General features: G+C 36.9%; 2 protein-coding genes across 2 annotated transcripts; one reads left to right on the forward strand and one right to left on the reverse strand.

Annotated features, from left to right (window-relative positions):
- Nucleotides 1-1,678: 1,678 nt before the first annotated feature.
- On the forward strand, nt 1,679-6,229 carry LOC147864969 (uncharacterized). The gene is made up of 9 exons (XM_087317646.1): nt 1,679-1,827; nt 2,032-2,106; nt 3,239-3,325; nt 3,560-3,616; nt 3,721-3,817; nt 4,697-4,765; nt 5,432-5,507; nt 5,669-5,759; nt 5,856-6,229. The coding sequence occupies exons 1-9, from the start codon at nt 1,741-1,743 to the stop codon at nt 5,973-5,975; spliced, it is 759 nt and encodes a 252-aa protein (XP_087173772.1). The 5' UTR covers nt 1,679-1,740; the 3' UTR covers nt 5,976-6,229.
- A 1,137-nt stretch (nt 6,230-7,366) lies between these two features.
- LOC147864970 (uncharacterized) lies at nt 7,367-13,333 on the reverse strand. The gene is made up of 6 exons (XM_087317648.1): nt 13,299-13,333; nt 12,020-12,092; nt 8,714-11,818; nt 8,278-8,532; nt 8,041-8,184; nt 7,367-7,877 (listed from the first exon to the last, which is right to left on the reverse strand). Exons 2-6 carry the CDS (start codon nt 12,080-12,082, stop codon nt 7,584-7,586), a joined length of 3,861 nt encoding a protein of 1,286 aa, XP_087173774.1. The 5' UTR covers nt 12,083-12,092; nt 13,299-13,333; the 3' UTR covers nt 7,367-7,583.
- Between the last annotated feature and the right edge of the window lie 2,209 nt (nt 13,334-15,542).

A 15,542-nucleotide genomic window follows, 5' to 3' on the forward strand; every position in this document is an offset into this window, starting at 1 on the left:
TGCAAGTTCTGCCTGATGTTTTTTTCATGTTTCTACAAGTCTCACTTGAGAATCTTGAGAAGTGGATGTGCATGTGAGATTAATTTGCAAATGTGTGTGAATTGCATTTTATGTGGAGGAAACCTCACCTCATATTTTGTACCAAGAGGGATTTGTGGTTGGAAAAGGTTCTATTTCTTGACATTTGGGGTATCCATTAGGAGTGAATGATATGAAGGCCGAACTAATTGAATCCATGACTAGAATGTCGAGGGATAATTTCATGTATTGGAAATCCTAATCTTGTCCATTTCATTTATGCTTTAGATTTGTTAAATTATATTATGGAACACATGATACTATATTTTTGGTCATTGCTACCATAGGTCAAGAAATGCATTACATTCTATTTTGCAACTTTGGATGTCTCACGACACAAATCACTTTTTCTTTGTATGGGCACCATCATCTAGTAGAGAAGATCGTGTTTCCTTACAAAAAAGTTACTCATGTCTTCTTGACTATCACTATAATCCTAAATTGCCCCAAATGCGTTGTATATACAATTTCAATATTTTATACACTTGTATACACGATAGCCTTCAAACTAGTTTGCATCCACTAAGCGGTAAACAAAGTGTCAAATGTGCTCTAGCATACTAATGGAGTGAATATTCGTCCAACGAGTTGTCTTCTCACACTCGCTCTAACACTTGAAATAACTAAGTAATTTTGATAGTAAAATGACTAAACCTAAGCTCCCAATATTAGACAATTTCTTGATTACAAATGAAAACACAAGGAATTGATATGCCAACAACAACTAGGTAAAAACCAATTGCTCTTACTATAAAATGAAGCTTGAATACATAATTTAGTAACTTAGGATTTGATCTTCTAGCTTAAGATGAGTGTGAAGGCTTTGTGATAGTGAGGGATAGAGAAATAAAAGACTAAGATTCAAGTTGAAAACGAAAAGTGAAGAACATGGAAAGGAGAGGAGGGATCAAGTTCTCAATTCAATCGCTTGTTTTGGTTTGGGGGTCAAAGAGGTGGGAGATGTAGTTGAGGCGGGAACGATATGTGGACTAGCGACATGCAGTTTTGCTCCTTTTTTGCACTGTTCAAGTTGGGAAGATAGTACTCGTCATTACATACAAGTGTACAATTGCCATCCGAGGCGCGATTCTTTTCCTTGTCAAGAAGAGGGTTCAAGAAGGCCTATATCTGTGGGCAATTAAGCACGTCCCACTGCTCCTAAACCCACCCCCATGAGAGAGAAAGAAAGAAAGAAAGAAAGATGTATTAACGTCTTCTAAGGCCAAATTTGGCCCATGAGACAATTGGTTTACAACAATAGAGTATTTATCCAGTCATCATAACTAAAATAAAATTAAGTAAAAAAATAGAACTTAAACTAAAAGAGTTCTAGTAGTGTACAATATGTAGTATACTCGAAAGTGACTATACACTAAGCCTAATTTTATTTCCACCCAAGCCTCGCGAAAAGAAGTGGGGGGTCAAAGGGTATTGATGTGGGTTCCAATGTAGAGAGTGCCCTCGCCATGGCTTCTAGGCAGGGGCCGCGGGGACACCAACAAGAAGAGTTGTGGTACCACCAGAGGACACTAATAAGACTTATTGTGCGGTGCATACTACATACTACACATACTACATTTTGTACATACTAGTAACCATACCAGTGGAGCTTTGCTAGGTCTTCTCTCTCTCTCTCTCTCTCTCTCTTGTTTAGAGGAATCAATGGAATTGCAGCAGGCACCACCACCATCATCCGCATCTTCGTCTGCATTAGGGATTGCATCTTCGCCATTCGTCAACCAGATCGTGGTTTGTTCTCTCTCTCTCTCTCTCTCTCTCTCTCTCTCTCTCTCTCTCTCTCTGCCTGTCTGTCTCTCTTTTTCCTACCCCCAATTCCTCAATGTATATATATATATATATATATATATATATATATATATATGTATGTATGTGTGTGTGTGTGTGTGTGTAAACGGACTGATACAAAGAAGAGAACAATTCACACAATGCCAGGCCCCAGGTGATGTGGTGCTAGACTTGAAGCAGCTAAGCTTTCCCACTCTGCGCTTGGGTGCTGGACTCAGACAGGTCGGTGCATCTTCTTTTTCTTTTGCCAAAAATGTTTGTTTAAAGTATCTACTTTTAATGCAGTAACACATACACATGCAATCTACACTTACATTCATACAGCAGGAAGCATGAAATCAATCGTATCCTTCTTCTTCCCTTCGCAAAGTTTTTGTTTGTTTCTTCAAGTCTCTTCTTATCATATGAACAAAACAGAAAACACGAAAATTTCGGCTTCAGGGATATTGCAAAAATTTCGTTCTTTTCCAAAAAATTAAATTACCTTCTTGTCTAGGTCTTTGTGGTAAATATGAACCTTGCGTCGAATGCATATAAGATTTAACATAATCTACTTTTGTGTAGAACAACATATAAACTTATTTGAGCGTGAGAAGATAGATAGATAGATAGATTCTATTATCGTCTTCACGTGATACGTGTGAAAGTGAGTAGCGACTCTCGATATTCAAGAACTTTACTAATGAATGCTACAATCGAGAGTGTACGTTGTGTTTGTGAGAGAAATTCGTGCAAGGATTGGGCTCGGGTGAAGATATGTGGAAAGCATGGTCGAATATGATCAAAGGCAGAGCATTGTATCAAAGTGTGATACTCAGACTCTTAAACTTGTTTAGAGAGAGAATGAGAGGAAAAATGAGAGGAACACAGCTTGAGGGGTTAACTCTTCATTACTGTTTCATTTCATGCCCCATGGGTGGGGTTTATATAGTACATAATGTGACCGTTACAACCAAGATTGTACAAAGAGACAAGTAAGGTAGTTACACCACTTACCCACTCTCTCTCATATTTGTACACATGCACACAAATGTGCATGTGTTCATACTGTTATACTCACACTCGTACTCGAATATATTACACATACACAACAACCACTCTATCGTCTTTCACCCTTAACCCTCCCCGTACATCTCTTACGGGTGACATAAACATCTAAATATATGAATCTCATAACAAAATACAAAGAATAAGGAAACTTTAAAGTAAGGTTGTATATTAAAACAAGTGTTTATATTGCGAATGATCATCTCACTAATTGCTGCTTAGCTAGCCTGATTTATTTTACTTAAGAAATGCTATTTTTTTTCTCCACTGCTTTTGTTTACAAGGTTGATTGATTTTTGTTTGTCAGGATCAAGATCATATACTAGTCACAAAGGCAGGAAGGTTAAAATTTACAAAGCCAAACAAGTTATGGGTTGAAGGGTCTCAAAAGCGTGTACGATTTTATTCATGTAGTTTTTTGCTTTTATTAAACTTGTATTTAAGCTTGGTATCCATTGTGTAAAGCAGCCAAAATTTTCAGTTCAAAGGTGCTGATGAATTAAGATTATTAACACATTAATAATTGTCACCATTTTGTTTCAAGGGGCCTAGGCCTTGCGAGGAAAGTGATGTATGGGCTTTGGGTATTTTTCCTTGCTTAATAATCTTTGGAATCGTCCCGGTGCAGTATATACCATATGGAGAAGATATTGTTATTGGCATTGTGGTGGATAGACGCTCTGAGGTAAAGCAACAAAATTTTATGGAAGGCTATTCTTTATCTAAAAAATAAAATGTTTGCACCTCAAATTAATGGAGAAGTTGATGTTTTATGATTTTTTACACCAGTGTTTTATAGTTGATATTGGAGCTCCAACATTGGCATCTCTTTCTATATTTGCTTTTGAAGGTGCAACCAGACGGAATGTTCCAAACCTTCAGGCAGGTATTGTTTCTGGTTTTTTCTTTGAGTTATTGTGCACTGTCAAACAACATCCTAGAATTCAAATTCATGGTGCTGATTTTTTCTGTAAATTTGCCTCTCGAGATTTCTCAAGTTGTGTGTTGGTTTTTATCTAACATTTTCAACAAATGCAAGAATTTTATGCTATGGTTTTGAAGTTTGTTTGAGGTTTTTAAAATTGAATGTGGAAAAATCAGGTTGTTTCTCGATGATGAAGGCAGATCCTGTTCATGGTTTGAAGATACAAAATCATGCAAGTTATGCTAGCATCGTGTGTATTTTGCTGAGTCAATTTTTTCTTAGATGACAATGGTGTTGCTTCAGTTGACTCCAATTCTTTCTTGAAAATATCATATTAGATATTCTGACAGCGGATATTTATACCATTTCACTTTTATTCAGCAGAAAGAAATTCTAATTCCAGTTTATATCTGTATTCTTTCTTCACATATCTCCTCTTTACACTTTGCATCCTAACTCTTTCTTCACATACAGGGTCCTGGAATCTAAATTATTTAGATATTCTAGATTCACATTTAATGCTATGCATATGAAGTAGCTATACTTGTTGCGGCTTCTCATTAGATTGTAGGTGTCTACGAAACATATTTTTAGATTGAAAGCTTCTTTCATCTCTACATCTCTTCTGATTGCACTTAACTTTTATGCCCAGATTGTGTTGGTTATATAATGGTGTATTTTAAAATGTCATGCTTTTTACAACTGATTGCAATAGGGATAGGCCACTTTTTGGCTTCAATGTTTTCCAGGTTTGTATGTGCAAAGTTGGGGCATTGACGAATTTTGTTATATCATCATTTTTTGTCTTCTTATTTGGCTTCAGTTTCTATGACTATGCAGGTTCAGTATTGTACATGCGTGTTTTGAAAGCACTCCGAGACATTACTCCTGAAGTCTCATGTGTTGATGGTATGTGATCATGAACTGCATGTGAAAAGGAAGTTATAATTAGGTTTAGTTTTCTGGATGGTTGTCATTATCAATTGGCTTCTAAAGCTTTTATGATAAGCAGCTATAACTACTAGCATCTTGCTTCATCACGATCAACTTAACCCCATAATCTGTTCACACCCACTACCGTCATCCACTTCATGCATATTATTATGGCTCAATTTAGAATAGATAGATATGCACATCTTACCTGTACATCGATATCATATAGTAGCTCCACACACAGCCACGGCATAAAGAGCATCTCCATGACTTCTTATCACTCGAACCATCATTTTACCCAGCCCTTCAGCTTTCTGTGAATATAATTTCTCATTATCTTCCATTTTGTCTCTCTCATACTGTTCTTTTCTCTTATCAACTTAATGCACGAATCTATGAATATAACTTCTCATTACCTTCCATTTTGTCTCTCTCATACTGTTCTTTTCTCTTATCAACTTAGTGCACAAATAACATGTATATGAAATTCAATGTTTGTCCGCTTCTGTGTCTAAAGATTCTCTTTTACAAATGCATGAGGCTTGACACAACTAAATAACATTTACTTTTACCCCCTGGATGTCTTGGTGTTTTTGTTGTATGTTTTCATCTCACTTTTATGATCCCTTTTGCTTCTTTCAGCAACTGGTAAAGCATCAGGTTTCGGTCAGCTGAAGGATGGATTAGTGTTTCAATGCTCAACAGGACTTGCACGAGCGTAAGTTTTTAACACTGTTTGAATTCAATCAATGTTTGTGAAAGCTCCAACTTGTTCAGATGTAATCTCTCAATCGATCCTCAAGAGGTCATTTCTTTTCTTGTTCAGATAGGCATTAATAATGTCGTTCTTTTCTTTCTTTTTGCCTTGTCTATTAATAGACTCTTGAGCAGGCCAACATGTCCAGTGCTTGAAGCACTTGGGAAAGGCTTATCATTTGAGATAGCTGTTGGACTGAATGGAAGAGTTTGGGTATGTTAAAATTAGATGCTTTTGATTTGCATAGATGTTAGTTATACAAGTAGATCCTGTATGTTGATAATATATATCTCCTTTTTCTTACTTCAGGTGAATTCAGCCTCTGTATCCACAGTTATTCTTGTTTCGAATGCAATTCAGAATGCAGAACATCTAAGTGCAGCACAACAGAAGTTGATGGTTCAAAAGCTACTACAAAGAGTTCAGTGAACAATAAGTAATGTGTGTTGGTTTGGAACTAGATCTGAAAGCCTTTTCCATGCAATTATTAGTTATAACTAGTTGAGTACACTGGTTAAACTACAAAAGTCTTAACGAAAATGCTTTTTATTGATGTGTTTTGTTTTGGACTGTTAACTTGTAACTAGTAGAGGATCCTTGGGAGATATAGATCGGATACGACTGTTAAATATCGAACATTTCAAAACCTCATATAAGAAAATTATCTAGGTATAATTGACAATTTGATATATATATATATGTATCTATCCTTCGAAAACCTTCTGAATCTTGATAAAGCTAAAATTGTATTATTCATTAATCCTCAAGAAATTTCTGGTGGTATGTATGCTTTGTAAATTGTCGTTATAGTCTTGACCACAAAACCTGTGCACAAATCCTTTTATTTCCAATTAGTGTGAAGATACTTTTGCAATAGTGGAGCAAAATCCTGTAGGCAAGGAAAAGCTTGGGGGATGAAATATTTGACTATTTATTATCACAGAACAAATTTATGCTTTGGAATAAACTTACTACTCAGAGACCTTGTCAAGCTACTCACTTTTTAAAGTTCACATAATATTTATGTTTTGGATTAAAACTTACTGCTCAGAGAAGTTGTCAGACTACTTGCTTTTTAAAGTTCACACATAATACTTGTGTACCTTAACCAATTAAAGGAAAATTTTAAGATTCCTATTTAGAATTTTGTTAATTATTTTTATGTATTTGTAATATTACTGCTTGATATGTAGTAGGGCAGGCAAGTCAATGACATAAATAGAAGAATGACGTGATTTTTTAGTGTTAAACAATGTACACAATTTACATAAAAGAGCAAAGCATATACACATTAGCCATGCTCGGTAACATTTCAAACTCAGTAGTCTAGGAACAGCTATGAATACAATATAGTTAACAAGGTTGGACTAGTACAATACAGTTGACAAGGCTCAATGTGTCGGATACAATCTAATATAATCCACAATCCTTAGGTAATATCCAATCCTGAAATGTATTGGATGTCATTCATATATTCCAATTAATAGGTATTATCCAAATACATATATATCAAATTCTGAAATGCATTAAACATTATCCCATAATCAAACACTTCAGTTTTTTTAGGCACCATTACACAATCATATGGGGCTTTCTTACCTCTATTTATCTTGATGTTTGACTCAGTCAAGGCTTCACATCTTTCTGCCATGGCATACTATACTCGAGCATGTCAAATACTATCCAACATAAACCACTAGTTGGCTGTATTACATATCACTATCTTGTATCCTCTGTTTCCAACACTACATTGCCTTTTTTCCATGAAAAACAGATATAGCCAATGATCGTCAATGGTGCAGATATTATATAGACAATACAAAAAAACTATTGCTTTCATAGCCAGTAAGACATAGATATACAAATAGATAATGGATGATGATTTAGTGCTCCAAGAGCCTCCAATATGATGGAAAGACTACATATTACTGCTGTCCATAGCAAAAATACGAAAAGAGAAGCTTGTATGGATTTTAAAAAGTGCAAAAATAAGGAGATGTTAACTCATCTTACTTCTTATACCTTTACTGGAGAGAACTATAAGTAGATTTTTCTTGCAAGCCAGAATCCAGTTGTAAGTGATACCATAGCTAAGAGAACATGGAAAAGGAACTGGTTCGAGTTTTGAGTTGCAACATGGGTCGGCTTCCCATTATCACCCTTTGTCTTTGAAGCCACATCACTTATTTCTGCTTCCCAACTGACCCCTTTTTTCTTCCTCTGCCTAACCTTGCCTGGGCTTTGGTGCTGCAAGTCTACATCTATCTCTCTTGACTTCATAGTTCCCGAAGATTGATGATCCACAACTTCTGACTTCTCACTCTTTGCTTCCTGCGTAAATTTGTTACAAATTTAGCACTTAATGTAACTGACGTTATATTAATCATTTGGACAGTCTAATGTTAACTGAATGTAACACCAGTTTTCTTTAGAGCAGTAAGATTCTGAAATTAAAGAATATTATTTGAGTTGTCAAAGTCGTCTATGTTTTTACCAGTTCTTTGTATTGTATTTCCTGCTCACTGTAAGCTTTCTGGACCTTAGAGATCTCTAGCTTTGTATCTGTCAGCTGTTTCTCTGCTTTCTCAAGCTTGTTCACATATTGCAATGAGGTGGCTAGTAATTGCTCAACTTGAGCCTAACAAAACAAAAATCCAAAGGCGAATTGAATATCTCATAATAATTTAAGGGTACCATCAATGTATACATACTTCCTTTGTGATGGCATTACCTTGTGCTCATCAGTGCTTATAGAGTCCTTTACTTTTTGCTCCAACTCTTCAACATACTTTTGTTGTTTGCAAAGAGCTCCCTCCAGTTGGAGCTTGAGATCTGCAGTTTCAGCAGCTAAGGAAGCCTCCTTCGATAAGCTTTGTTGCAGTTGTTTAACCGATGCATCCATCTCCTCAAGTGTAGTTTGTAACTCCTTTTCTTTCTTTTCCAACTCCTCTGTTAAACCATCTTTTTCTTGCGTAAGTGTTCTGATCTGATCAAACAGAAAAAGGTGTTAAGACATGGGACATAGTTTAGGGAAGAAATGAAGATCAGCCAACTTTCATCAAGAATGAATTTCCTGATAGCAACCAAGGAATAAATTCCACCTCATTTCAGGGAGGGTTTGTTTAAAGAAAAATTTCAAGTGAGTTTTTAATGCAAGTGCAGAGAACCTGCGACTGCAGCAAGTTGTGCTGTTCACTAAGCTTTTCGTTTAGCTCCACAAACTGTTTCCGTGACTTCTCAAGCTGATCTACATTACTATCTTTTTCACTCTGAAGTTGGAATAGTTGCTCTGCTAACATGCGGTTCAACGATTGCTGAGACAAAATCTCTTCCTTTAGTTTTTCTTCGTTGTCGGCAGCCATTTGTAGGTCTATTTTTAATTTCTCAACTGAAGGTTCAAGCACGGTGATCCTTGATTTAGCCTCAGTAACATCTGCCTCGAGGCTTGAAATGTGTGCTTCTAATTTCATTATTTTCTCTTCAAGCAATGTTTTCTCCTTGATAAGTTGTTTTTCATCTTCCTCCTTTTGCCTCAAGCTTACGCCAGACTCTTTTAATTCAGAGATCTTTGCAGAGATCTCCTCGGCCAAACACTCACGCTCATCAGATAGAGCATGAGCTTTCTTTTCCATAACTAAATATTTATCCTCAACTTCCTTCAATTTGGTCTCCATATCGACATTGTGGGTTTGTGAATCTTGTAGATCGGATTTGTACTTCTCTATGGATGATTCAAGAGTAGCAACCATTGAATTAACTTCCACAACAGTTGCTTCAAGTTTCCTTACCTGTGCTTCCAATTTTACAATGTTAATTTCTAAGAGGTCTTTTTCCTCTCTAACACGATTCTCCTTATCCACAGCACACTTCAAATTATTCTCAAAGGCTGCTATGGATGATTCCAGCTCATTGATTTTATTCGTCGCAGCCTCTACTTGAATTTGCCTCTGTGCATCTAAATTAGTTGTGTTTGATTCAAGCTTTGCTATCTTTTCTTCCAGGAGAATTTTTTCCTCAACAAGAGTCTGTTCTCTTTCCAATGTTACCTTTAGCTCATTCTCCATATTCGCAGCAGATAGCTCAAGCTCTTTGATTCTTTTAACTGCAACATCTATCTTAGTTTGACTTTCAGTCAACAAATTTTCTGTGCATTTTAGACTTTCCAAGAGTTCTTCCTCTTTTTTCCTTGCACCTGCACAAACTGTCTCTAGATCTATAGCTTTTGCAGCAGAGGCTTTTCCAGATTTCTCTAGCTCAGCTACATAAGTTTGTACCTCTTTTAAGACATTCTCAAGTGTGAGAATGGTCTCTTGAGCTTCATTGAGCTTTGTTTGTAGTTCAGCATTTTCATTTCTTGTGCCTACCAATGTAGCTTCCAATGTTGCAATTTTAGTTACTGAATCATCAGCTATAGCTTTATGTTCAATGATGAGATTCTCCAATTCCATATTCCTGGCCTTTGAACCTTGCACATTGTTCTCATATTGTGAATATTTTTCGTCTTGGTCTCGTAGTCTTTCTTCAAGTTGAAACTTCTCATTTTCAAGACCCTTCATTTCAACCTCTAAATCATTCACTTTCTGCTTTAAATTTTCAGCCTCATGTTGAACTATGGCGAATGACTCCTGGAGCTCTTCTGCCTTCTTTTCCCAGCTCAGCTTCTCATGAAGTTCAAGTTCTATCTTTTGCTTGGCTTCTTCAAGGCATTTTATTTGTGTTTTTTCACTAGCTTTCAATTCAGTTAACTGCAACTGCAAAAACTCCACAGATTCTTCACGCACCTTCAGTTTTTCCTCAGTGATCGTCAATACATTTTCTAGTTCTAAAACACGTTGATTAGCTTTATCAGCTCTCCCGTCAGATTCTCTGAGACAGTCTTCCAGATTGCTTAGTGCTTCTTCTCTAATTGTTAGCTTCCCTTGTAGCTCTGAAGCCCCTTTTTCAAGTTTAACTTTGTTCTCCAACACAGTTTCCAGCTCATTTTCTAGCTCACTAACCTTCTTCCTTGCTGTTTCACCATCTAATTTAGAAGTAGCTAAAAAGTCTTGCAACTCAATAATTTTTTGATTCAATTCAGACATAGACTTGTAAACATTCTCATACTTCTCTTCTGATGCCACAAGTTGCTCCTGATACTTGATATCAAGCTGCTTTGCATTATCTTCAGCTTTTTGTTGAAGTTCCACAGATTTTGATCTCAAGTTATCTAGTTCTTTATGGAGATCAGCAATAGTCTCATCCCTGGTCATCAAAGTAAGTTCAGACTTTTTTAGCATATCTTCCAAACTGCTGAGTTGTGTTTTCAGCTCTTCTTCTTTGGTGTTTATTCTCAACTCTAGTTCTTTAGTTCGGTCTTTCTCATCAGAATTTTCCTTCTCAAGTTGGACGAGTTTCAATTTTGCTTGGTCAAATTCTTCCTGAACTTTGGCCATATGAACCTTTGTCTCTTCCAAAATATTTGCTACTCGAACTCCCTCAAGAACCTGATCTTTCATTTCGTCAAGTTCATCTTGCAAGGCTTTCACTCTCTCAAGCACCTCATAATGTTTAGATTCTGCGGCCTCTGCATCACCTTTGAATTTGTTACATTCTTCCAAATATTTGTTAGCAATAGTTACCTGATTCTTCAATTCTTTCTGGTATTCTTCAGCTTCATTGGAAGCAGCAGACAAAGAGGTTTCCAATGCCTTGACCTTTCCTTGAACAGATTCTAACTCTATCTTTGCATCATTAAGAGACTTCATAATAGTTTGTTCTTCATCACCCCTTCTAGATAACTCTTCTTGATGAGCTTTTACCAGTGCCGAAAGGCTTTCCTCAGCTTCTCTTATTTTATTATCTGCATTGGAAAGATGTTGATCTAGCATTGTCACTTTCTCTTTCAAATTCTCACAATCTTCCTTCGTCTTCTGCAATTCAATCTTTGCATTTGTTGCTTCATCTTTAAAAATAGCGAGCTCTACAGCAAGTTGAGAAGCTTCACTTTCTAAAGCTTTGAGTTTCTCTTGATCAACAGACGCACCTTCTAGCTCAGATTTAGACTTCTGCAATTCATGGCGGAGATGGGTGATCTCTTCAAGGGATTCTTTTTTACAATTTTCCATTGCATCCTTTGTTATGTGTATTTCCTCCTCCAAGATTTTGAGTTTCTTGTGTGCGTCACTTGAGGGAAAGTCTTTATTGCCATTATCAATGTTTACATGACCATTTTCTTTCATTGGTGGAAGATCGGCCTGGAATTTTTCTGGGTGCTTTAATTCCGTATTTGGCATCTGTGTAGACCAAATATGTGAAGTTAATATAAACCCCATATGTTCAAAACAAAATCAGAGGAAGGAACATGCTTCCAATCAATGGGTAAAAGAAATTTTTTAACAAACGCATGCTTCTAAGGAATATGTTTAGGCGAAACGCTGATAAAGACACACTGCACGCTAATCACTGAAGACACGCAAAGTTCTCAGAAACAATACCTCATCAGCTTCTTTAGCCACACGATCTACGCTTCCAGCTGTTACTTCATTCTCTGAATCCATGATAGATATCCTGATAAATATTCCAAGTCAGTGTTTCGCAGGTTCTCTTACAACAATTTTCTTCTATTATCTTGACAAGAAATTTGAAGGATGAGAAATGAACAGCCCATTCTTGCATATGAGCAGAAGGTGACTACCTCTGTAGAAATGATTGTGTAAATGTCCCTAAGATGCGGTATTTATAAGTAGATCTATAATATTTTATTTTACTAAAAATAGTTTTTTTCCCTTTTGGAGAGACTCGCAAAGATGTTGACATATTTTTTTCAGGCGATCGCTTGAGCTCTGAAGCCCAAGAATGAGACAATAATGGTAATGAGAGCAGACAAAACGCAGTGGAGGAAAGATAATAAAAAAAACAGAATGACGGAATTCCTTTTTCAGAAACGCTTAAGGATGGCAGTGTACTCCCTTTCAGATGATCGTTTGATCTCTGAAGCTCAAGGATGATATGAGATAGTTATGGTAATCCGATCAGAAAAAATACGGTAAAGGAAATATCACAAAAAAAAAGCACGGCTGTTGAATCTTTTTCGGAGAAACTCGCAAGGATGACGATCTACTCTGTCACATGATCGCTTGAGCTCTGAAGCTCAAGAATGAGACAGGCACGGTAATCAGAGCAGAACATATACGATAATGAGAAGATCGCAAAAATAGAACGGCTGTTTTTCTTTCAGAGAAACTCGTAAGAATGATGATCGATTGGGCTATGAAGCTCGATAATGAAAAGTGATGGTAATCGGAGGCGACAAACATGTAGTGATAGCAAAGATCACAAAAACCAGAACGGAAATACTTCCATTTAGATGGATTCACGAAGATGATGATATACTCATTCAGGTGATCGCGTGAGCTCTGAAGCTCGAGGATGAGAACGCGATGGTGATCAGAGCAGGCAAACATATGGTAAAAAGCAAAGATCGCAAAAACCAGGGCCGACCAACCACGCGATGAACAAGAAAAACGAAAAAAACAAAAACACACATAGAAACTAAGGAGAAAGAAGAGAGACCAGTATAGATTAACAGCGCAACCACCTCATCGCGCGCACATAGAGAAAGGAAGGAAGGAAGGAAGGAAAGAATAGAGAGAGGAGGAGGAGGAGGAGGAAGAAGAAGAGGAGTAGAGATCAGATCAGTGAAGGCACCGATTGTTAGTAGAATTGATTAGAGAATGTGTTAAGAGGGGGGGGGAGGAGGGAGGCAAGACATACCTGGTGCAGGAGGGAAGGCGATGGCGATGGCGATGGCGATGGCGATGGCGAAAGGAGAAGGAAGCGCAGAGAGAGAGAGATTATAAGCCTTCGTTTACGGTAGTAGTAGTAGTAGTAGTAATAGCAGACTGCAGTAGGAGAGAGAGAGAGAGAGAGAGAGAGAGAGAGAGGGCCAAGAAAAGAAAATGCAGTGGGCACTGAGAATCGAACCCTTGACCTCTCCTCTCCTCTTAAAAGCCTTCTCTCTTCCTTCTCATTCAATAAAAAGTACAAAAAAACACACACATAGCTGGGCCAGCCGGCTGGCCACGAAGAACCGACCCGAGACCATGGACCACGGTGGTGGTCATCGGGCCACTCAATGTCCGCTATCATGCCCTACCCGAAATATGTGCACTCTTTGTTCGCCCTCTTGCTCCATTTTGGTCATTATATCTATCTATATCGATCTATCTATCTATCTATATAATATATATATATATATATATAAACATTTGCTTGAATTGGTGGTTTTCTTTTGGCCCACTGAGCGGATCGGCATGCATATTATCCCCCCCCCCCCCTGCTTGGATCCTTCTCGCCCTCCTTTCCTCGTGTATTTATGCCCCACCAATAACGTATCACGCCTTCGAGTGCAACTCTGGATGGGACCTCCTCTTCTGATTTAATAAAAGTGTTTTTCACGAGGTTTTCGCCTGTATTGGACCGATTTCCATTTAGATTCCAACCTTTTTGTAATGTGTTTTTTTTTTAATAAAAAATAATTTGTTCATGCTTCGGTTGTAAGATTGTTGATGCATTTACGGCTCATGCCATGGCTTTGTTAAATGATGGCCCGCCATGTAATATGTTGAAGGCGTAAAAGAAAATCAAGTGTCGAATATGTACATATCACTTCCACCAAAGCATTCATGTAATGGTCAGCACCAATCATGTTAAGCCTAAAGCAAACATTCAAGGTGTATAAAAAACCTACTCATTAGGAGATTAATTTAATTGACATGGCCCATCAAATGTCCATGTTTTGAAAGTTGAACCAGATGCTTATTTTCTAATGTTATGTTTTAAGGTTAATATTGGGGGGGGGGGGGGGGGGGTCAGTTAGTGTTTTGGCAACCAAATTTCCAATAATGTTTTTGGGAAATGTGGAGAAACTCGCATTATTCTCGAAAGAACACCATAGGTTCTTTTGTTCTTTTATATGCACTTTGATCAATCACCCTATTAGGTGCAGAAGTTGTGATATTTTCCATGTCTTTTCCCCCTCACCCTTTTTACAATAAATATAAAACATGAACATCATCAAATACACTGGACAATGAGGATAAACTATCAAATGGCCTATTCTTACATAATTATAAATTCATACAAAGTATTGTGAGGACACTAACTTGTTTGCATGTCATTGAGCATTGGAGCAATAGATAAATATTAATCTCGAGATTAATCCAATAAATTACACATGCTTGACTTAGGCCCTCCAACCCTATTAGATATAATTGTCATAAAGGAACATTTAACCCCCATTAATAACATTTCGACTAATTGATCATATGACTATTATTGCATAGATATTCGCTAATCCAATTGACAAAGAGACATTTGTATGTTGTCTTGGGGAGTCATTTATTGAATCTATTGTTTTTCTTTTCTAGAATGAATGACACATTGGTGCTAGGATTGACATAGCACCATGTCTACACACTTTTTAACCAATAAATTCTATTGTCACATTGGAGAGGGTTAGTGATGATGTGGGGCTCAAAAACCTGTCAAATGATAACCTATTAAAAACCCACGCTTTGTTGTTCTCCTTGGAGATACACATATTTGTTCAAATTAGAGGTTAAAACAAAGAGCCTCTTAACTTAGCTTCTATAAAATGTTGGAATATTCATGATATACGTAAAACAAATTTCTAAGCATTTACATAAGTCTAGACATTTCCTAAATCAAGAGAAGAACATAATATAAATATGTCTAAAAGCCATGTAAAGCATGAGAAGAACTTCTTGGTCTAAGTGTCGTATGGAATTGTCCATATAATGGTTCAAAGTAAAGTTTGAACATGCAAAATTTGTCTATATTTAGACTAAAGCGAGCATAAAGTAGGGAGATAAAAACATTTGAAATGCTTTAAGTTTGATTCTTACTTTATTTTCTTAAGAGAAAATTTGCCGCAATACCTCTACTAGTTTGCAAAATTCTCAAAATAATTCTTGAAAAGAGAGCTCACTCTTTCAT

This window comes from Azolla caroliniana, unplaced genomic scaffold (genome assembly GCF_043228905.1).
Source record: "Azolla caroliniana isolate FFs.n. ecotype wild unplaced genomic scaffold, voAzoCaro1.0.p SCAF_4, whole genome shotgun sequence".
Lineage (NCBI taxonomy): Eukaryota > Viridiplantae > Streptophyta > Polypodiopsida > Salviniales > Salviniaceae > Azolla > Azolla caroliniana.

Bases quoted from the DNA above. Each gene is read 5' to 3' on its own strand.
- LOC147864969 (XM_087317646.1), top strand. From the start codon at position 1,741: ATGGAATTGCAGCAGGCACCACCACCATCATCCGCATCTTCGTCTGCA. The intron at 3,326-3,559 runs GTACGATTTTAT...GTCCCGGTGCAG, and splicing joins TTGAAGGGTCTCAAAAGCGT to TATATACCATATGGAGAAGA. The intron at 4,766-5,431 runs GTATGTGATCAT...TGCTTCTTTCAG, and splicing joins TGAAGTCTCATGTGTTGATG to CAACTGGTAAAGCATCAGGT.
- LOC147864970 (XM_087317648.1), bottom strand. From the start codon at position 12,082: ATGGATTCAGAGAATGAAGTAACAGCTGGAAGCGTAGATCGTGTGGCT. The intron at 11,819-12,019 runs GTATTGTTTCTG...TGGTCTACACAG, and splicing joins TGGCTAAAGAAGCTGATGAG to ATGCCAAATACGGAATTAAA. The intron at 8,185-8,277 runs GTAATGCCATCA...TTGTTTTGTTAG, and splicing joins TAAGCACTGATGAGCACAAG to GCTCAAGTTGAGCAATTACT.